Source organism: Conger conger, chromosome 12, assembly GCF_963514075.1.
Source record: "Conger conger chromosome 12, fConCon1.1, whole genome shotgun sequence".
In the NCBI taxonomy this organism is placed as follows: domain Eukaryota; kingdom Metazoa; phylum Chordata; class Actinopteri; order Anguilliformes; family Congridae; genus Conger; species Conger conger.
In genome coordinates this window covers 24,375,471-24,398,560 of record NC_083771.1, presented here as the reverse complement: position 1 = coordinate 24,398,560, position 23,090 = coordinate 24,375,471, and the positions used below count along the sequence as shown (strand labels likewise).

Sequence of the window (23,090 nt, the reverse complement as noted above, 5' to 3'; positions counted from 1 at the left end):
TGCCATTAATTGGACCTCATTTCAGAATGAATGCATTGTTTTTATGCGTCCATAGTACATCTCCACTAAGCACCATATAGCCCTGTCCCCACAAAAAACCAAAAACACCTTTACAATAACAATACGATGACCAGACACCTGCACTCATTTGCATTTACACTCATTCCAGACAATAACATACCATCTTTAAATGTACTTCTTTCAAACCAGCAGTTATGAATGATAAATGTAGAAACTAGGGGCTGAAGAAATGACAAAACGGCATACTCAGTGTGAAATGGTCACATTTAATGAACAACCTCTCATTTTATATACATCTATAAAAAGAACCCAATTATAGGTTACAAGAATCTAAAGCTAATACATACATTATTAAATAATAAACTTTTTCATGTTAAAGATACATATTGTAGTTTACAAAATATGATCTGGGGAATTAAGCGGTTATGAATGTCTGTAAAACCTAACATCCTAAATTGTACATTTTGTGTAATAGTAAACAAATACATAAAGCCCAACTATATTTTTTGAATAACATATTAACTTGAGATGCCTGCTAAAATGTAACTACAGAAACATGTTTGTAAAGGCGATGAAACTGTAAGCAAAATGGAGGGTCTCCTGGCCCCGGGCTTGTTCATACGAGACAAACATGTCTCGGATTTAAGTTAAAAAACACAGTCTGTGACAGGCAGGTGGAATAGAATTGCTTTTTTAAATACCATCACGACACAAGTTTAAAAAAATCTGTAAAAAATAAAATGCAATACTTCCCCAGAAAGGGTCGGTTCCTGCGCCTCGTTGCTCGTGTCGGACTCCTGGTAACCACACTCTGGGCGTCTTCAGTGGTACACAGGCACAGGGTTTGGGAAGCCAAGGATTATGGGAAATATTTTCAAAATATGTCTTTGGTATGATGAGTTAGCTGTATGTAACTGTAAATAATGACTATAAAGTAAACCATTTCTACATCAAGTCAGCTAATAAAAGCAGTAAAAATTATCAAAATGACAAAAGAAAATAAAAATGAGATTCCTTCTTGTGCAGCCGGACAAACATGTCTTTTCAGTCGTATGTTCCCAAATCTTTTGCTTCCCCTCGATGTACGAACTGTGTCTGTGTAGGCATTTTTTGTTTTTTGTTGTTCAAATATTGATCTTGGTTTTCTTTGTGACAAACTTGACTTAAATTATCAATGCACGATATCCATTAACATGTGCAAAATAGAAACAGAAGAGTTTCCTCAAGTTCTTCCACAGGAATGAGACATAGAGATCTGTACAAAACAAAACAGAAAAAAAGTTTCATTAAAAAATAGACTCTATTCATTGTGGAGTTACAGATGTGATAAACCATGTGATTACATGCTGGCCAATGAGGACACTGTTTTGAATTCCCTTTTAAAGACAAGCTGAAAGGCAAGTTAGGGCAACACTAGTTTCCACAATATGACAAACATGAGTGAAACAGATCTTTCGGGGGAATCTTTGAATGGCAGGGAGTTGATTTAACTGATGTCAAGTGAGGAGGTGCACCTCTAATGAGCATGCACTCTGCTGTGTGAAAAGCATATTGATTGGTAGGGAATGGAAAATTGACAGATGTGATCGACACTGGTACACCATGACATAAAATCTTGTTTTCCAGGAAGTGGATGGGAAAAAACGTTGGTGTGAAAATATAACTATATAACTATAATTTATGCTTGAGTAAAATACTAGCTATTTATGTTTGTGAGTGAACTTTGTGTAATTTTCTGTTTGCGGTTTGTATGAAACATTTTTTTTGTAGTTATTTGAGCTGCTGCCAATGACTTGGCCAGGTCTCTCTTGAAAAATAGATTTTTAATCTCAATGGGACATTCCTGGTGAAATAAAGGTTAATAAATAAATAAAGAATGGTTATGAAGAATTGACTAAATTGAGGAAAAAGTGCATTCTGATTTCAGCTGGTGTTTAATGAGCCGCTGGTAGCAGTGTATTCCTTTGTTGCCGCAGCGTGTTCTCTCCAAATACGGACTGAAATTTTGGACCTGATTAGAATTTGAAAATCCTTGCAGGACATGCAATAACCAACAACACGGGCAATCATCGGTCATGCCACTGATTCTGCGTGTGCTGAAAGGGTTAGTGTGGGCTATTGCCCGTCTGTCACTCACCACATGACGGACAGCAGGACGGACGCCAGGAGCAGGTGGGAGGACCAGAGGAGGGCGGAGCTTCCGCCCAGCGGGGCGCCCAGCTGGGGCTTCGCCGAGGGTGGGGCCGGGGAGGGCGTGGTCTCTGGAGCAATCACAGCACATGACATGACATGACATGACATTACATCACATGACATGACATCACATCACATGACATCACATGACATGACATGACATCACATCACATCACATCACATCACATCACATGGCATTACACCGCTCAGGTTACCTTCCAGTCCTTTAACATAATTACTCATGGTTATTATGAATAAATGTAAATGTGTGTGCAGTGCTTATGGAGTGCAGCCAGAGGTGTAAACATGTATCATCTGTTGCCTTGACTATTCTTCTCTGTGCATTAGAATAATTATTTTGTCACATTTTTTAAACTGGATTGTTCCACACTGATGGTGTAATGGCACAGGTGCTATGGGCTGGGGATCCTGTTGAATTGCAGATTGTGTGTATTGTATTTGGTGGTGTTGACAGTTTGGTGCTTGCGCTAATACTGCGTGAGATTGAAGCCGCTGCATATATACGAATGTAATTTTTTTTCAATCACAATTTGCTTGTTTTACGACATTATTTGCATAGTTTTCCAATGTGCGAATTGCCTTGAGAGAAATGTACATGCAAAATTAAATCACATTTTTGGCTACCAGTGCGACATGTTATTGAAAAAATAGATTAGTCCAAGATTTATGGGGAACAGAACAGTACTCGGAAGCATTTTGGAAAGGGAAAAGAAAATGCACTGGGACTGTGTTTGGAAATTAAACACCAAACACTGACAGTTCAAAGACTTTCACTCTGCTGACTTCTGATTTCCTTTGCTAAATATAGCCTGAATGAAATATCTAGAGTGCTGAGATGGGGAGTGAGCAACTAAACTCAATACCTCCCACAGAATGGAAATGGTCATATCAGCAGTCATAAGATAATGCCTCCAAATGCAGTCTTCAAGTTGTCCAGTGCTATTTATACAGTGAAATGTACACTCCTTTCCTTGATGCACTGGAGTCATACATACAGTCCATCTGTCGGATTTTGGACCCAATCATCTTTCTCCATCCTGTGCAAAACTGACTGGGCGCTTTGCCGCTGCTCTTTGAAGCATTTGTTTTTGGACGCTGAATGCACAATGCATGTTTCCTCTCATGATAAACACTGAAGTTGCCAAGGTTTATTTTCTCAGGCCCTTTAACAGACTCCAGTCGAGCCCAGATAAAGGTTGTCTGATTGCCCTTTTCCAACGCACTTGTGTCAGGAGCCAATAGAGGGCAGTGTTGAGTTACTGTGAAAGACTTCACTCCTCGTAAGTGAGCGGTTCATCTCAAAGTCTGGGCCAGTAAAGGTGCTTATATCGAAAAGATCACAAACAGTGGTATTCTGCAGCATAGTGCATTGTGGTATATTGTATGGTATCATGGTGTATAGGGGGGTATATTCTGATCAGGTGGTGTATTGCAGTATATTCATGGTGTACAGGGAGTATATTCTGATCAGGTGGTGTGTAGGGGGTATATTCTGATCAGGTGGTGTATAGGGGGGTATATTCTGATCAGGTGGTGTGTAGGGGGGTATATTCTGATCAGGTGGTGTGTAGGGGGGTATATTCTGATCAGGTGGTGTGTAGGTGGAGGGGAGAGGCACCTAAGATAGCCTCTGCCTCAGTGGTGGAGCTGATCTGTTTTGGCTCCTCCACCCAGGGTGTGGAGTGCACAGCCACGCTCCAGTCACTCCAGGTGCCGATCTCGGTGTCCTTCGCCGCCACCTGGATGATGTACTCCTTCCCCGCGTAGGCGTCCGTGATGGTGTGGGAGGTGCTGTCCGATAGCTCCACCTGAAACGGCAGAACACAGCGGGCAGAGAGTCACAGAGGTCAGGCTCAAAGTACCATGTCACGAGCGGGCAGAGAGTCACGGAGGCAAGCTGAATGTACCATGTCACGAGCAGGCAGAGAGTCACGGAGGCAAGCTGAATGTACCATGTCACGAGCGGGCCGAGTCACAGAGACAGGCTGAATGTACCATGTCACGAGCAGGCAGGAATGCCGTGCTGGGATGATACCAGATACCCCCACTGTTTTTTTTTACGTTATATTACATTACATTTTATTCATCAGACACTTTTATCCAAAGAAATAGGCAAAACAGACCATATCAAGGTCATTAGAACAAACTACAGAACAGGCAAGTCAAGTACACACACCTTTATCCAAAGCGCTGTACAATTGATGCTTCTCATTCACCCATACACTCACACACCGACGGCAATTGGCTGCCATGCAAGGTGCCGACCAGCTCGTCAGGAGCATTTGGGGGTTAGGTGTCTTGCTCAGGGACACTTTGACACAGCCCCGGCGGGGGATCAAACCGGCAACCCTCCGACTGCCAGACAACTGCTCTTACTGCCTGAGCCATGTCGCCCCCCAGATAGGCAACGGACCTAGATTAGACCACAAAGTACAACAAGGGGCTAAAGGATTGAGAAACAAGTGGCAATAGATCAGGGTACTCCCACAGATGAGTGAAGGTACAGTGTGAAGAGATGAGACTATCAGACTGCAGCTGATAATTTTTGAGTATTGAGAAGCATGTTTACGCAATGCCCCGGGGGCTGCTGGGAAATGTAGTCCTGGGACAAGCCGGGGGGAGGGGCTCATAAGCTCTTTAACACATCCGTAGTTTGATCCGGGTGGGGGGGGGGGGGGAGCGGGGGGAGGAGCAGGCTAATATGCTGCAGCTGAACACTCAGAGCAAAATGAGGGATGGCGAAGATGGTAAAAAAAGAGGCAAAGATAGTCAAGGGTACGTGACTCATCTCCTGCATCCATCATGCCCCCCCCACGCACTGTCTGATACCACAGCCCCCCCGCTCAAGCGCTAGCAGATGGGAGAAACGCTCCGTCCCGATTTCACTCTTCACATCAGCAGAAACACACAAGTGCGTGGCTGCCCTTTCTGGCAGGAAAAGAAACGGGTTTGCAGAACCGACAGAACGAGTCAGTTCGTCAGACGGATTTGGAGAAACTCTCGCCCTTTCAGCAGTACAGGAAAAATGAACTACAGAGCCAATTTAAAAAATAATATTCCCATCTCTTTGCTCATTTCAAATTTTACAGTAACAACATTGTCACTTGTAATGACTTCATATTTGTCTCTCAGAGAGCAAGCCTATTGTTTTTGTGTGAAGAACAATGTTGAAATAAATACAGCCTTTATTTTATTACTTTAAGTGAATGTGGTAAATATTTTCAGTGCTTCTGAAATTTGAACAACAGCAGAAGGCTTTTAATTTACATAAAACTGTGCATTACTCCAGTAAAACTATGCAACTGGGTTTTTGAGTGTAATATTATTATTATTTTACTGCAGATGGTAGCAGTCAGTGGTAACCAGGGCTGGACTGGCTATATAGTCTACATGCCCGCGGGCATGTGGGCTGGTCTAGTTTTGGGCCGGTTTGGGCTGGTATGATTTATTTATTTATAAAAAAAAAAAACAAAAAAAAAAAACATTTTTAATGTTTTTGTTATCAAGCGGCCCCCAAAAAATGGACAGCGGCCCATTGGCTCATTTTCTATACTGACAGTGGGCCGGCCCAATCACATGCTTAAGCCCAACCCCTCCCGTCTCGTAGGCTCAACCCTGACCCCTCCTCCCTGTTGTCAAGTTGTTGTCAGTTGAGAAATGGATCGAAAAGCTCACATGGGGTTTAATGTGACTCTACAACAATAAATTACATTTCCTGAATAACTTTAGTACACACAGAAACAATGCTTTAATTTTATTTGCCTTATCAAAACACAAATGACTTGTAAATGTACTGCTCAAGCCTCCAACATTTGTTAACTGAAGAAAGACCATCGTTCAGCCAGACCATCTACGGATGGAAAACTGCCCGAACCCAGACTACGCCATCCAGGAAATCTGTACAAGCCAATATCTACAGTAAGTCATGAATTAATCAACCACTGTTTAATGAAGTAATACATTTAAAGCTGGATAAACATTGATTGATCGAACGTCAAGTTTGGCTGGTTTCTAGCACAGTTTAAAGCTTGTATATTAATTAATTGTTAATATTCTAGAGGATCAGATCGCTTGTAAATTTTATAAATAATAAATAAAAAACAAATTGTGAAAAATAATTCAATGAAAACATCAAAACAGATTCAGGGACAATCGAGCAGCTAAAATCTTCCAAAGAAATCCCTGGATGAGTAAAGATGACACACATATGTGCCTTGACTCTAAAACTCACTCTTGCGATGCCTATTTGTTTATTGTAGTAACACAATTCCACACAGATAAGGAAAGTCACTGATATACAGAAAAGCACACACTGCTTGCCTTGGTGAAGCAAACAAAAAACACAGCCCTATGTGTGCTCAATGGATTATCTGCCCCTCATGAGATAACACCTGGAGTTGAGAAGCAGTGATATGATTATGATTTGAGTCTAGAACAGGAGGGGATGACTCTCACAGATCTACCCTGAGACGTGCACCTGATTCCTCTGCAGTCAACTCTGCCAGAGACTCTATTAATACACACATATTATGATGCATATGTTCTGATTCTGGAGTAACATCTCCCAGCTCAAATAGCAGTGTGGACTTGGCCTCACATAACCAGTGTGAAGAACCTGAATGCAATAACTCCACCTTCTTTGAGCAACAGCCTGCCGATTGGCCAGAGTAACCCAACACAGCCGTCCGTAATGACATCACACTTAAGCACGTTCCAACTGACACGCTTTCAGAACTGACATGTGCATCGTAGCATATGCGCCCACAGAAACGCTGTTTTGCAAAGCACACACTGCTTCTGAAGGGAGTTTGCTCTAGTAACCAGAGCTGAGGATGAAATCCGAGGAAGCCAATTTGTAAGGAGGCCAGACAGTCGTCTCGCCTGTCTGCTGATAAGTTGACGCATGCCGTGATGCTTCCTAAAAGGCCTCCTCTCACACACTACCAGGACGGTGGTGCCTTGTGTGGCAGCCAATCGCCGTTGGTGTGTGAGTTTACCATTTACTCTGCTATCCAGCCAGAACATACGCCGACACGCTGCACCTACTATGCGCCTACTGCTGCAGATATGACTCCCACCACACGGGGGCAGTGTGCTGGTATTGCTCAATGTGGACCAAGGAATGGCTCCAAGCCATGGTTGGAGAGTAAGGGAGGCAGGAAATGCCATCTCAAACTCCTCAGTCCACAATCTCAACATGATTTAAATCTCAATCGCCAGACCCCCCTGGTCCGAAGACAACCTGAGGCCCCCTGGAGTGTTCCATATCTTATTTATTATCAAAAACACAGAGACGTACAAAATATAGGATCACTATTAAGTAACAAACAGCATACAAACAGACATCACAAACTATAATACAGTACAAGCTGTCAGAGCCTGGATATGCTCCAATCTTGAAGATATAAACTGATTGAACTTTTTTCCTTCAAAGTTCAGTCAAGAGAGAGGGAGAAACTTCACAAATTGCTTTTTTTTTCAAAATAGCTGGAACCTCTCTTTCTTTGTGAAGTAGCGTCATTTGCTTCTCGCTGATGTTTACTATCCCGATGCGTTCCATCCAAGCACGTCACGACGACTGTGCTGCAATTAAGTGTTAAGGCTGCTTTTTAATCTACTGACTGAACCGCAAGACATGCCGAAATGCCACTTCTACACAACGCTGCCAGCGTGGAAAAGACCAAATTAGTCCTGTTTAGTCCCCCTCTTTATCTTCAAAGGCAGACTCCCGACTTTGACAGGAAATGTGTGCCTTTATCTGAACAGTCAAGCATTACGTTTATAGGCCTAATTTCATTAAGGGTATGCAATAACCAGCCAACATTTTGTCATTTAGCTTCCACAGTGTCATTACTTTCTTCTTTTCATCTTCTGCTGTTAACTATTTGTAGGCAAGGCAAGGGAAAGGTATTTGTAAATTCAAATTCAAAAACTGAATGCAATTCAAAGTGATTTACTGAAAAGATAGATGGATTAAACAATAAAAAAGTGCAATTTAATAACAATTTCAAAGTTCAAATTAAAAATCAAATTAAAATCATAAATAAGCAAATAAGAAACAAAAAGATAAAAGTACAGTGCAACGCTTTACAAGTCAAAGACCACAAATTAAATAAAATTAAAAACCTTGTCATAAACTACAAGAATTTGTATGCAAGAATTTGTACACTAACATTGCAGTTCATTCAGATTGAGATATTTTAGCTCGCTAACATGGAAAGGAACAACCATTGCCCAACATGTTAAAGTGCTAACTCAAATCTCACATTATAAAATAATTTTTACCATGCATTTTGTATCTCATTTGTATTTTTATAAGAGGCAATCTTTTCCTTTAAACACAAGCTGATGCAATTTTTCAGAGTTGTCTTCAGGCATTTTTACGCTGAGAAACATTTAAATTGGTAGGGGAACAGAAAAACAAACAAGAGTGTTCACCTAAACAGACAACACCAGAACATTTTAGAGTTTTACAGCAAAATGAATGAGAAATTACATTGTCAGAAAACCGTGATACAAATGGGAGTGCTGTTACAGTCTTCAAAGACATCACATCGACTCAGAATTTATAAATACATCACATACCCCTAAAACCTTACCCTGATTTTAAACAGATCTTAATCTGTCGCTTTACACTAATGTTTTTCCCAAGCAGATGTGTGAACCACCAGATCGGTTCCAGCTGCAGGCAATGAAACCCCAAATTGCAGAAACCGCAAGGCGATGTGAACGATCCCACCATCCCTGTTTCCCATGGGCTGCCTATCCCCAAACCAAAATGGCCAGTAAAACCTGAACAAATTCTTAACCAACAGAATATGTGAGCCAGTTTATAGCGCTTTATGCTAACGGTAAACCCTACCCGGAGGATGAGGATTCAGGCTGAGGGGCCCTTTACTGAGCCACACCGTGAAACTTGGCTCCTGGATGCTGAGAAGAAGGCCAGGGGCCGGGCATTGAAAGGTGGTCACGGCGACCAGGAAAATCAGCCACCTCGCCAAATGCAGTAAACACACTTGCTCAAAGAATATGCAGTATACAACACCCTTACTCAAAGAATATGCAGTATACAACACCCTTACTCAAAGAATATGCAGTATACAACACACTTACTCAAAGAATATGTAGTATACAGCACACTAACTCAAAGAATATGCAGTAAACACCACACTCAAAGAATATGCAGTATAAAACACACTTACTCAAAGAATATGCAGTAAACACCACACTTAATCAAAGAATATGCAGTATAAAACACACTTACTCAAAGAATATGCAGCATATAACACACTTACTCAAATAATCTTCTCTACACAGCACACTTATTCAAGTGCATTGTGCCAGTTGAATGTGGTGCACTGATTCTCAAAAAAGGAAAAACATATTGACAGCACAAACACAGGACATTTTTTCATCATGTTCCACCCAAAGAAAATGCCTAAAGCATAATCCTCACAGCTGTAAATGAACTCTTGCAAATACAGTTTACTCATTGTTTCATTTTTTTAAGTATTGAATATTTATGTATTATTTTATTCATTGCAATTGCAATACCACCCCATCGGGTTTATACTGGACACACTAGTGCAGTCAGAGAAATTATCTTTCACAGGAACAGAACCAGCCTTCCTCCCATTCACATATCCTGCTTCATCAGGTTATCCTCACACCAAGCACTTATGAAATATATATCACATCAGAAAGGCAGCTCTCTCAATTAATAATTCATGCAGTTCTGTGAACAAAGAGCTAAGACTAAAAAAAGCCATCATCATGCATCTGCATCTCATACCTATTAATATGATCATCTCACCGCCCACTTGCCCTTCATTTGTTTATCAGATGAATGTCATTCACAACAACTGAAATATCAGCCCATTTCGTGGATTTCACAGGATCTTAAGCTAGCAAAGATATTGAGGATTTTTCTCATTGATCTACAAGACTAACGTGGCTTATGTTGTGCACAGCTAAATGCCAAAGGGGATGACACAAAGAAGAACGGCTTACTCACACTCCAGGAAAAATAGGGTTCTGTAAGGGTTCTTTGGTTTGATTCCATAGAGGAACCCATTTTTAGTTCTTAATGGAACCCTCTGTTAAAGGTGTGAAATGCTCCCAGACAAAGAACCATTTTGCCCAGCAAAGAACCCTTGAACTAGATGGGGTTCTTCAAAGGAACCACAGGGTTCATTTTGGAACCATTTTTGTACAAAATATTTAACCTGGGCCAGTAAGGGGGTGGAGCTTTCCGCTGGAAATTCAGTATTTAGCAGCAGCTACACCAGCACGAGGATCAGCACAGATCAGCTGATAGCAGAAGCAGGTACAACTGGGGCTTCAACAACAGTTACACATTTTTGGGGGAAACCAAAGGGAACTGCTTTTGCATGCAACCGTGAAACATCCATCTTTTAATAGATAGAAAAAACTTGACTCAACCACCACCAATGTGCAGCCATTTGCACCAAAACACTCACCACACATCAGCTGAGGTGGAGAGGGAGAGATAAATTATTTAACCAATTAACTCGGGATGATTGGGTGGCGGGTTGAAAGAATCAGGTTGGGAATTTTGCCAGGAAAGCGGGGAAGCCCCTACTCTTTGTGAAGAGTGTGATGGGGTCTCTAATGACGAGTCAGGGCCTCGGTTTAATGTCTCTCCTACATACAGAGTCCCCATGACTGTGCTGGGGTATTGGAGGCAATTCAACCACAGGAAAGATCACCCCCTACTGGCCCACCAACACCACTTCCAGCAGCAAATTAGTTTGCCTAGGTAGTCTTCCACCAAGTACTAACCAAGTCCACACCTGTTTAGCTTCAGCCATTTACTAACCAAGCCCACACCTGCTTAGCTTCAGCCATTTACTAACCCAGCCCACACCTGCTTAGCTTCAGCCATTTACTAACCAAGCCCACAGCTGCTTATCTTCAACCATTCTGCAGGAGCAGGGTGCATGATGGGATGGCTGCTGGCTGCCGTAAGCTTCACAGAGTATGGCTCCTTATATATGTGTGTGTGTGTGTGTGTGTGTGTGTGTATGTGTGTGAGTGTGTGTGTGTGTGTGTGTGTGTGTAAACTGTAGAGGTCACATGTCAAGGATTTGTCCTCAAAACATAATATCACCTCAAGTTAATATAATCATTGCATTTGATCTTTTTCTTATGTGGTAATGTGAAACATTACAGCTACAGTACACCTGAACGCTAATGAATTTCTATTTCACAGCATTAGAAGGGGCATTATATATTTATCCTTTGTGTGGGAAAGTGCCATTGAGAGGAGCTTAGCCATACAGTGAGGGGAAACAGCGAGAGGGGAGATTTGTACATTCTCCAGAGATGACATAAAGCAGGGGATAGTGTCCCCTTCTTACTCAGATTTAACTATAACACCCGACCCTGACTTCAGGCTTTTGGTATGCAAATCGATGCTTTGAGGGAACAAAATTCTTTTATTCGAGACTGAAATTCTTGGGCTTCTTGGGTGCCGCTGTGTAGCTAGGGCCAATTCAGCAGACATCCCGTCCATAAGTGGCCGGACAGCTTTCTCCTTGCGCTGGATCTGGCACTTTTTCCCTCTCACACACAAACACAACGTACGGCTGACCCCGAAACGCAACAGGCCCCTGATTTCATCTCGGTACGGCTGTTTGCTGTAAAATAATTCCGACACACCGACCAAGCATGACTATCCTTAATTGGCTCCGTACCGTCAAATTTTGGAGGTATAAAAAAAAAATGTTCCCTCTCTCCCTTTGAAGTCAGGTAAACCTCGGCGGGAATGTAAATATGTTCAGAAACCTGCAGGAGAGTGCGTCTCCACTGTCAGGGAAAGAAAAGCAATTATACGACACTCGCGCTTCCGTGGCTAACTTTCCACTGATGGGATGAAAGTGCCTGGGCAGAACAAGACCCGTCCGTCAAGCTAATGAGCCCCCATCCCACACAAAAAAACGCCCCACATACGCATAAATCAAGCCCCGCGTGCCTCCAACTCCGCCACCACAGCCCAAAACGTTAAACTGGGTAACCGCTAACCGTACCGATACCTTCCACAACGCCTTACCACTCGTCTTAATTCCTACAGCTCCCCTCACGAGATCCAGAGAGGCGTATGCCGACTCCCATCTCCTGTCCCCACGCAGGGATTTCTGGATCTGCAACCTAAGCGTGAGACACTTAATCCACCCTTCAGCCGATTTACATGACAGACAGCGAGTAACTACATAGTTCTGAACACTGAAATGTAAAACATTCTCCACTTTATCTTTTACATTACATAGTACTGAACACTGCAATGTAACATTCTCCACTTTACTTTTTACATTACGTAGTACTGAACACTGAAACATAAAACATTCTCCACTTTATTTTTTACATGACATCATACTGAACACTGAAATGTAAAAAAAATTGCCACTATTTTTTACAGTACATAGTGCTGAACACGACTGCAAGCAGAGGAACACTGACCACACCACAGCTGGACCTAAACATTCATTGAGTAAGGTTTCACGTGGTTCGACACCTCAGTTCTCCGGTCATGATGTTAAAACTAGAGTGCAGATTTACTAAGCACTCCTTACCCAGATAACTTCACGGGGACAAGCTGAAATGAACCCTGGAGCGCGGGAAGCTCAGAGCAGGACACAGTGTGAGTGTGAGTTTCCTCGTCTACAACATCTTCCTCAGATTCAAGACTGCTAATGCAAGTACCACACCAGGGGGTGTATATATATATATAAACACTCCTATCTCCTTACACAAATAAGGTTAGCATGTGTAAAAGCACATTTAAATTCTTATATGTTCATATATTTTCCTCATATTTCCTTTTGATGGAAATGATCCACTGTTTATAAATTGAGCTCATTGAAGCAACCGTAAAACAGAAAAGAGGCTGGAACTAAAAAAAAAAATCTCACCAATGTCATCAAGGTTGATTATGCAGGACTTAGTAAAAGTAGAGTTTTGACTTTCCAGTGTCCAAAATCATGACATACATCGTATCTTTCTGAACTATGACTGAAACAAGTTTGATTAAAGCATTCTTCATACAGAGTAAACCTTGTTTACTACCCCCCGCTAAACATAATTTACACAATTTGCACAGGAGGCTACAAGAACACAGCCAAGAATGATATTTTCTACCCCCATAATGACATTCATTGAGGCATTCTCATTAATGCATCTTCAAAACATTGTGCAGCAATATTTAAATTGGATTCTATTTTTAATAAAGCGAAAAAGGCAGTGTTTGAAATGAGAGCCACTCATGTCTATGTGGCTCAGTTAGGTCTCACCAACCCATAATGATATGCACATGTCATCTTCCCTATGCATATGGATTTCTGGGGATGTGCGCATTGTTGTGCAAATGAGATTCATTAAGTATTGTGGTTCATTCACAATGGCTTGTGCTATTAACGAGAAAATCAAGAAATCTTTCATTAATTCACGACAAAGTTGGTTGGGTCATTCCCTTGATGATGAAAGATGTCAATCCCACAAAACAGAGGCCTCTTCGACAAACCAGGAAGCCAGCTGAGAATATTTCAAACAAGACGTCTGTTCTTGTTTGACTGAAAAACAAAATGACTTAGCCTTGCTAGCTCTGGCGGGTCTCCCTGCCACTGACTAATCCCCTTTCCACAGACAGAGCTTCATGGGAGAACACACACACCTGTTTACCATGCTACCCTGGGATGCCAACATCAAACACGGTGCGTTTCTTTACCCAAGCTCCTCTCCTCATCATCTGTTGATCTTGTGAATCAGGACGATTCATAACTGATTCATAATTCATATTCCACACCTGACTGCGTGCATCTCACCGGCTGATGTGTCACATCCATCATATAAATTTGCATTTGTCCCATCTCGTCCTTTTCTATTTCAGAGTTTCAGGACTGGGGAACGCGAGTTTGTTGTTTAAGACTCATTTTGTGACAGGCTTGTCTCTTTAAGGATTAGCTCTCGCAGGTTTATATTTTCTGTGACATTTCAATGCCATTTAAGGACTAATGTGTGACTTTCAAGGACTTTTATTACCCATGCATTAAGATTTTTATTTACGCAATAATCTGAGTTTGATGGTCATTTCTGGCAGCCATTTTTAGGCACACAAATGCGTGGCCTCCACACTGGCCAATTAGTATTTGTACAGAAATTAGTCCACAAACCAACAAACTACAAAATGTTTTACCACTATCAATACAACGTTGTGGGCGGCACGGATGGTGCAGTGGGTAGCACTGCCGCCTCACAGCAAGGAGGTCCTGGGTTTGAATCCCGGTTGGCCGGGGCCTCTCTGTGTGGAGTTTGCATGTTCTCCCCGTGTCTGCGTGGATTTCCTCCCACAGTCCAAAGACTTGCAGGTTAGACTGATTGGAGAGTCTAAATTGCCCGTGGGTATGAGTGTGTGCGTGAATGGTGTGTGTGACACTGTGATGGACTGGCGACCTGTCCAGGGTGTATTCCTGCCTTTTTCCCAATGTATGCTGGGATAGGCTCCAGCCCCCCTGTGACCCTGTTCAGGATAAGCGGGTTCAGATAGTGGATGGATGGATGGATGAATGGAACACAACGTTGTGGCAAGATGTTATCAGACAGTAGCATCAGGAGTCAGAAAGAAAGTTGGATACATTTTTCTCACCGTAAAACGTTGTTAATTTTCTTCCATTACTGTTCAAGGGTAGTACTGTATTTAATTAATTAATTGACTCTGGGAACTGCTCTTTGCTAATTATGAGCAGAACCAAAGCATTTTCATAGAACATCCCATTCGTAATTGAACATGAATAATTTAATGTTGGACTTTGTCGCAGATACAGTTGAGACACTAGGAAAGTTAGTGCCATTGTAATGTGTTCTTAATGAATCAGCCCATAGATGGTATAAAAGGCTACTATGAGCCTCTTCAGTGACCTCTTCTATTTCTGACGTCTTGTAATAAATATAAATCGCTAGTATACTTTAACAACAGCATATAAGGAAAATGCAGTCTGTCTATGATACATGCCAAAATGCACTTAACTGGCCCCAATGACGTACACAAAACATTTATACCCTCTTTTTGTAAGATTTATTGAGTGTAACTTGAAATACTGTACTCTTTATCTTTCAAATTACACTACAATAATTTGGTGTCGATTCTGCCATTTGGCCATTTTAGTAAATCAATATTTTGTTCATTATTATTTATACAGTTAAAATATAAATTATATAAGAGTATGGAATGGTAGTCCAAATGAGGCCTTAATTCATCCACAATGCATACACTGTTTGATGTCTTGTAAAAGATCCTATAAGGTTAGACCAATTTCGGCAATGCGACTCCATGCAATATGCATTATTATGCAGGTATTATGGTGCTCATGTTTGGTCGGAGAGATTCTCTGGTTGTTGTGCCATGCTTCAAGTGAATTTTCACCAGAAACAATGCAATTCTAAAATGAACACGTAGTGTCATGATTTTCTTTGACAATGAGAGACGTCTAATGGATAATTAACAATGTTGGCCTTTTGATCAACACACACTCATGAATTTCCTTTTAAATTCTCATGGGGAAAGAAAGTCTGAATTTTAAAGAAACACACTGTAATAAGCATGCATTGTAAAATTAATAATTAATGTCTATTATAAAATGTATTCAGTTGAATGGGGGGAGTAGGGTGAATTAATGCAACAGGATGCAACAGCAAAAATGTGTCTGTGCGTGTGTGTATGTCTGTGTGTGTGTGTGAATCTCACCATCTCTATGGCAGATGCACAAACATATAAATGTGTACTCTTGGTCCCTCTGGTGTCTTCAAATGTCAGAGAGTCTATTTATTTCCCACAGACGTGTATTATAGTGCATATGTGCCCCTGTGTGTTTATGTCTGCGTGTGTGTGTGTGTGAGTGTGTGTGTGTGTGTGTGTGTGTGTGTGTGTGTGTGTGTGTGTGTGAGAGTGCGTGTGTGTGTGTGAGTGACAGAGAAAGAGACAGAGATAGAGTGTGTGAGAGAGCGACAGAGAGAGAGTGTGTTTGTGTGTGTGTGAGAAAGAGACAGAGAGACTGTGTGTGTGTGTGTGTGTGTGTGTGTGTGAAAGAGAGAGACAGAGCGTGTGTGTGTGAGAGCGACAGAGAGAGAGAGTGTATGTGTGTGAGTGTGTGTGTGAGAGAAAGACAGAGTGGGTGTGGGTGTGAGAGTGACAGAGAGAGACAGAGTATGTGTGTGAGAGAGATGTTTGCCTATCTATTAAGGAGTAGGGGGATGGAGGGGTCTAGACTTTGAGCTAAATATCGGGGTAGACAGCTGAATAACCTTTTCCCCTCTAATTTCCTTTGCCATGCTAATGGTAGCGCAGTCCTGGGACTATTGATTAATCTAAGTGCTGCGTGGAGAAGCAGGAGACTCTGGCTCCAGCACAAAAGCCTATTAAACACACTGGAGGTGAAGGGAGGGGGTTCAGCATGTCACCAAAGAGAAAATGAAAGAAAGAATGAATAAATGAATGAAAAAGAAAAACATCTAAGGGAAAACTCTTTTTGTCCGTTTGGCTGAGAAGAAGCCAGTGAAAGGACTGTGGTTTGGTTTTTTTCATGATGTGTACATACATACAGCGGATCTTGGGCAAATATGGATTTGAAAGTTTAACTCATTAGATTCTGTTAAAATGTCAAAATGTATTTTTTCAGAGAAATATGTTACCGACCAAAGTGTATCATGGGAAATAATGTTGTTTAAAAAAAACAAAAGCATAAAAAAAAGACAACTCTTTTGGATTTGTCAGTAATTTGCTGGAATTGCATTGCACGCAGCACCCTATAGGTAAAATTGTAATGCTAGCCAGCAATATAGAATTAATATAATACATTTTTTGCTTGGAAAACATTTTTACCCAAGGAGAACATTACTGAACGTTCAGGGTACATTTGCTAAGTTTGAACCTTGAAGAACAAAAATGTACCTCCATTGTCACTTTATTTGTGAGAGTGTAAGGTTTAAGTACGAAGGTGCTGAGATACACACACACAGCTGCGGTCAGCTAGCCTTCCTGCAGCCAAGGGTTCCTCAAAGAGAAAGAACATAGTTAATTAGGGAAGGGGAACTATTCGCAGCTCTGTGTGTGGGAATTCTGGGCCTGATGGTGACTCCAGGAACTCCTCATGCACTCCAGCTACACCCGACTGGTGCACATCTGGAACACGCACTCACTGGAGATACGCAGTCACCCGGCTCCCGGATGGGTGGTCCGCGACGAACTGTGCTGAATGTAACGACATTAGTTCCTCCCAGCCCACATCCACAGACATTATTGCACATTAGCACACGGAGCTCCTGTTCTATCGCTCTTTCCTTCAATAAAAACCTATTACTCAGTGCTACAAAGCATGGGCCACTTTAATTGTAAAATACGCAGCAGTGTGTACATGTAGAGTCGTTTCTTTCCCATATTCAACAGCCCAAATGAAAATGCAGCCCATGAGAAACAATAGTCTCAGGTTCACACTTACAGTAAATATACAGCCTACATGCTCAATTTTCATTTGGGCATTTAGGACACGGAATCAAAACTAATACAAACTGAATGGAATGTGATCATTATTTCCACCACTGCAGTTAACCAGGCCAATCACATGTTGTAGTTAGAAACCTTCAATTAAATTTACATTAAACAATTAATCAAGCTGGGTGGTAGGACATCATTAGGACGTGTCTACCTTTCCTTTTTGAAGCCTTTCATGTTATTGCGTACAGCTTTATTTTGTTCTGTTCCATCTTTATGCATTGCATACGCTTTCCTTTATACATGGGTGCCAGAGCCGAGCTTGATTTTGATAAGGTGAAATTGTTTCCAGTTGCATACACATTTGGTTGCATGAAGCATTTCTCGCAATAAAAAACAAACAAAAGAAACATTTACATATATTTGTAGAGTCTAGGGGGTAATTCATGCTTTGGTGAGAAAGTGCTGTGCGAGAAAGTGTCCTCTGACAGAACGATTCTGCGTTTATCGTTCAGCGACGGTGCGTGTTGTTGCCATAGCAGCCTCAGCTCTCCCACCGTCCCTCCTCAGGCCTGTCCAGTGATGTAAACAAAATGTCTTCATTCACGAAAGTAGTAACCAACCATCAAAAGTGTCAGCTTGACATCAGAACTGTTAAATTTGCATCCCTGTAGTCCACAGCCATGTCTCAGGACACGTTGCCATAGCATAAATTAGCCTTAACTGTATGAGGACAGATGTTCCACAGTAATACATTTGTTTAGATTTGTTTTATTCTTGTATTATTAATTCATTTAATTACTTTAGCAGAATACTGCTTAACCAGTGAGACATGTCCGATGGCGTCAAAAGAGGTGAAAACAAATTTGAATTGGCCAGAATCTCTGGCTCTCCACCGAGACAAAGTTTATTGTGATCTGCTGCCAAATTTATCAAATAAGGTTGATTTTTTCTAACTCGAATATGCCCTAAAAAAAATCCTGTCCCGTTTCTCACTGTTATAAGCATAGCTTAAAGTGAAACCTTAAAAAACACCACTTGAAAGGATAAGAGAGCATCAAAATGGGCTGTCATATTTTGTGACAGGGTGCCTGACAAACACGCTGTGATGCTCGCAGGGAGAAGACCTCGGCTGCCTGTTTCCACTCGTCTTTCTCCGTTTTTTTAATCTCCATTTCGCATTCGTGAAGAGCAAAGCCATTTCTGTTGCTCCTGTGTTTTCCCTCTCATTGCCCAGGATGATTTGACTTTGAATTAAGCTCTTCTGTGTTTCCATAACAAGTTTTAAATTCTGAAATGATGAGAACAACACTATTCTGACAACTGAGGCTGCATTTCAAATATCTGGGCTTCTCAAAATATTGCCAGGGCTACAGGTTCTGAGCATGTGCAGTAGAGGCAAATGGGCTACAGGTTCTGAGCATGTGCAGTAGAGGCAAATGGCTATTGGTTCTGAGCATGTGCAGTAGAGGCAAAGGGGCAACTGGTTCTGAGCATGTGCAGTAGAGGCAAATGGCTATTGGTTCTGAGCATGTGCAGTAGAGGCAAAGGGGCAACTGGTTCTGAGCATGTGCAGTAGAGGCAAATGGGTTATTGGTTCTGAGCATGTGCAGTAGAGGCAAATGGGCTATTGGTTCTGAGCATCTGCAGTAGAGGCAAATGGGCTACAAGTTCTGAGCATGTGCAGTAGAGGCAAAGGGGCAACTGGTTCTGAGCATGTGCAGTAGAGGCAAATGGGATATTGGTTCAGAGCATGTGCAATAGTGGCAAAGGGGCAACAGTTTCTGAGCATGTGCAGTAGAGGCAAAGGGGCTACAAGTTCTTAACATGAGTAATAGTCTTTACTATTTCACTGCTATAAAAACCAGAAGGATACAAACAAAAGAAGAAGAATGCAAACTGAATGGATCAGAATTTTTATTTTTACAACGTTTTACCATTTATACAACCCTAATAACACTGAATGATTCTGAAAGGAAATTATATACAGCAACTTACACTGGCTCTCCCCCCATTTATATATTTTTTGATCAATAAAATTCCGGCGGCACTAACTTTTTTATTCTGAACTGAGTATCACTTAGTAGAGAGAGGACCAACCAGCACCAACATGGAACAAAATGGATGCCAATGTTCACTACAGCTGGAAACTGTATAAAACTTTAAAATCACACCTTTTAACCAGTCTCTGGGGTCATCGTGTCCAACACCTGCAGGCAGCCAAGGAGGAGCACATTCAGTGAAATTCCCCCCCCCCCCCCCCCCATACCTCCCAAGTTTTCACAATGAGCGACAGGTTGAGTGACCTGTGAAATCGCACCTGGAACAGTCTGGTCTGCTGTAGGGGATATGGTGATGCAAGATCAATCTACAGTCTTTTTAAAAGCATCACCTTTTAGCAGTTTTCGATCGCATGTGCTACAGAATACGCGCTCGATGCACATAAACTCAACTGTAAATCCACACATCACCTCCTCCCTGCTAAGCTCCAAGACACCAAATGGCTGGCTTTTATTTTACATTTGCCTTCACACTCTCCTCCATCTGTCAGACTACGGTCTGTCACTCAGCACTGGGCAAACAAAGGGCAAACTGGGTTACCTTAACAACCAACAATAAGCACAGGCACAGCTGAAACATTTCCTTTTTATCCATGTTTTACCGCTGTGATACTCATATTATGAGAAGTCATCTCGCACAGGTCGAGACTTGCATTCTCCCAAATGAATCTCCTAAATTTTACAAACTTGTGCTGCATGGTTGACATCCAGGATGATGCCAGGTGCCACCATAGTGATGAAAGCCCTGTGCAACACACTGGGTTATGAGCCATTCTGCAAGACTAACACACCATGACACAACACACCGATACCACCCCTAAGGAGGGCTCAGTTATCACAAGTCACACTTTTTCTCAGACAGTACAATACAACACCAGCAACAAACTTGCAGCTACAATACAATGCCAACAGACCTGCAGATACAGTACAACACCGACAACAGACCTGCAGCCATAAAACAGCACAACCCACAGACCTGCAGCTACAGTACAACACCAGCAACAGACCTGCAGCCATAAAACAACACAAACCACAGACCTGCAGCTACAATACAACACCAACAACAGACCTGCAGCCACAATACAACACTGACAGACCTGCAGCCATAAAACAACACAAACAGCTGACCTACAGCCACAATACAACACCAGCAACAGACCTGGCAGGTTACCCTGCTTTGTCTAATCAACTGTAAGTTGCTTTGGATAAAAGCATCACCCAAAAAACAGCATTGGCTATGTCTCTGCAATGGACCACCCTTGTAGTGCACAGTTGCGACTATACACCACACACTATAAATTAGCTGCCCATTATTTACAGTGCCTCAGTATCCCAGCAAAAAATACTCAGTCATACTTTTTATAGGCCATCTGAGGTTCTGCCTAACCCACAGACTAAAAATCTATAGCTCAGAATGTATTCTACAGCTCAAGTCCAACCAGCTTACGCCTTATGAAATGGCCGGGGACTCATATACGTAATTCTGTTTTATGGGCGATCACCAATTTAAATGGTCCTTAACTCGTCCATTTTGTGCAGTGGCTAGCACTGGGTACATTGATTTTGAAGATAGAAAGATCTCCAAGGAATGTTCTTTGTGGTGTTTTTTTTCACGTTGGAAATACGGTTTGGTGGTGGTGGCAGGAATATAGCCTAACTGCCTACTATGGCAACAACGGCTGTAAATAAAGGGGCAACACAGTGTGGAATCTTAAAATAGTTTCTGTTGATAATTATTGGTGGCACATAGTACTTAAAAGTCTTCACTCCATCTCTGGTTACTCTCGAGCTTAATTGATTTATCCACAAGGTATTGGGGGGGGGGGGGGGGTTAGACTGTGACACCCATATTAAACACAGGAAAACTAGAGGCAAGCTTTCACATACATTATTTGGCCTAATAAACAAATTGCAAGTGAATTCACAAGGCTTTGAGGTCACCTTGCATCCAAAATGGCACTACGCCCTAACATAAGAGAGATATTTATGTTTTATGGCACAATGTGATATGCTTATGGGGATGAGTGATGATTTTTTTTCTTTGGTGAATAATTATTTTGGAGAATGAACTACACAATTAATCAGGAAGATTAGCAAGGATGCAATGTCAAAATATTAATAAATACTTATTTATTCATTTTACAAGAGTAATACATTATGGATAGCTGTATATGCAGAATAATTCAGATTACATAAAATGAATTTATGAAGGCAAATTGACCCCAGTTGACTCTTTCTTTTTCACAAGCACCCAATATGTATTTGTGGAGAAAAACCTTTTCAGATGTTCCAATATTTACCAATACCTCATTAATTCATAAAGAAGACCACAAGTTTAGCATTTATTTTCTGTCTGGATAACTGGTGTTAGATTTACTCGCTACTCATATAAATGTACAAGGGAATATAATAGGAAAGTATAATGAATTTTGTCCAGATTAAATACATCTTATGTATTTTGGAAGCATTCTACATGGCCTTGCGGTCTAAAACCAGAACATGCATTCCATATGTGTTCATTTTAATATGAAGCTAAATGTGCAGGCCACGATAAACGCAAATCCGACAGACGACTTCGGAGGAATCCAGGCATGAATACGTGATTTAATTTCCGTCATAGCGAAAGCCATTGGTGGTGAATGCTGCAGCAAATCATATTTATCTTGACAGGTGTTATTGGAAATGTCTCACATCTGTGCAAATGTGCTGAAGCTCAGGTGTGTGTGTTTTTAGCGGCTGCAGCAGGGCTGGAGCTCAGGTGTGTGTATGTTTAGATGCAGCAGGGCTGTAGCTCAGGTGTGTGTGTGTGTTTAGCTGCAGCAGGGCTGATGCTCAGGTGTGTGTGTGTTTAGCTGCTGCAGGGCTGTAGCTCAGGTGTGTGTGTGTTTAGCGGCTGCAGCAGTAGCTCAGGTGTGTGTGTGTTTAGCTGCAGCAGGGCTGATGCTCAGGTGTGTGTGTGTTTAGCGGCTGCAGCAGGGCTGTAGCTCAGGTGTGTGTGTGTTTAGCTGCAGCAGGGCTGATGCTCAGGTGTGTGTGTGTTTAGCGGCTGCAGCAGTAGCTCAGGTGTGTGTGTGTTTAGCTGCAGCAGGGCTGATGCTCAGGTGTGTGTGTGTTTAGCTGCAGCAGGGCTGATGCTCAGGTGTGTGTGGGTTTAGCTGCAGCAGGTCTGATGCTCAGGTGTGTGTGTGTTTAGCTGCAGCAGGGCTGATGCTCAGGTGTGTGTGTGTTTAGCGGCTGCAGCAGTAGCTCAGGTGTGTGTGTGTTTAGCTGCAGCAGGGCTGATGCTCAGGTGT

At 41.9% G+C, this 23,090-nt stretch overlaps 1 protein-coding gene across 1 annotated transcript in view; it reads right to left on the bottom strand.

Annotated features, from left to right (window-relative positions):
• Positions 1-267: 267 nt before the first annotated feature.
• Positions 268-23,090, bottom strand: part of cntfr (ciliary neurotrophic factor receptor) — a 221,851-nt gene continuing 199,028 nt past the window's right edge. The window contains exons 7-9 of the mRNA XM_061215585.1: positions 3,854-4,043; positions 2,159-2,282; positions 268-1,276 (exon numbers count right to left, since the gene is read on the bottom strand). Of these exons, the coding sequence (XP_061071569.1) occupies position 1,276; positions 2,159-2,282; positions 3,854-4,043 (315 nt within the window). The 3' untranslated portion in view covers positions 268-1,275. The remainder of the gene's footprint in view (positions 1,277-2,158; positions 2,283-3,853; positions 4,044-23,090) is intronic.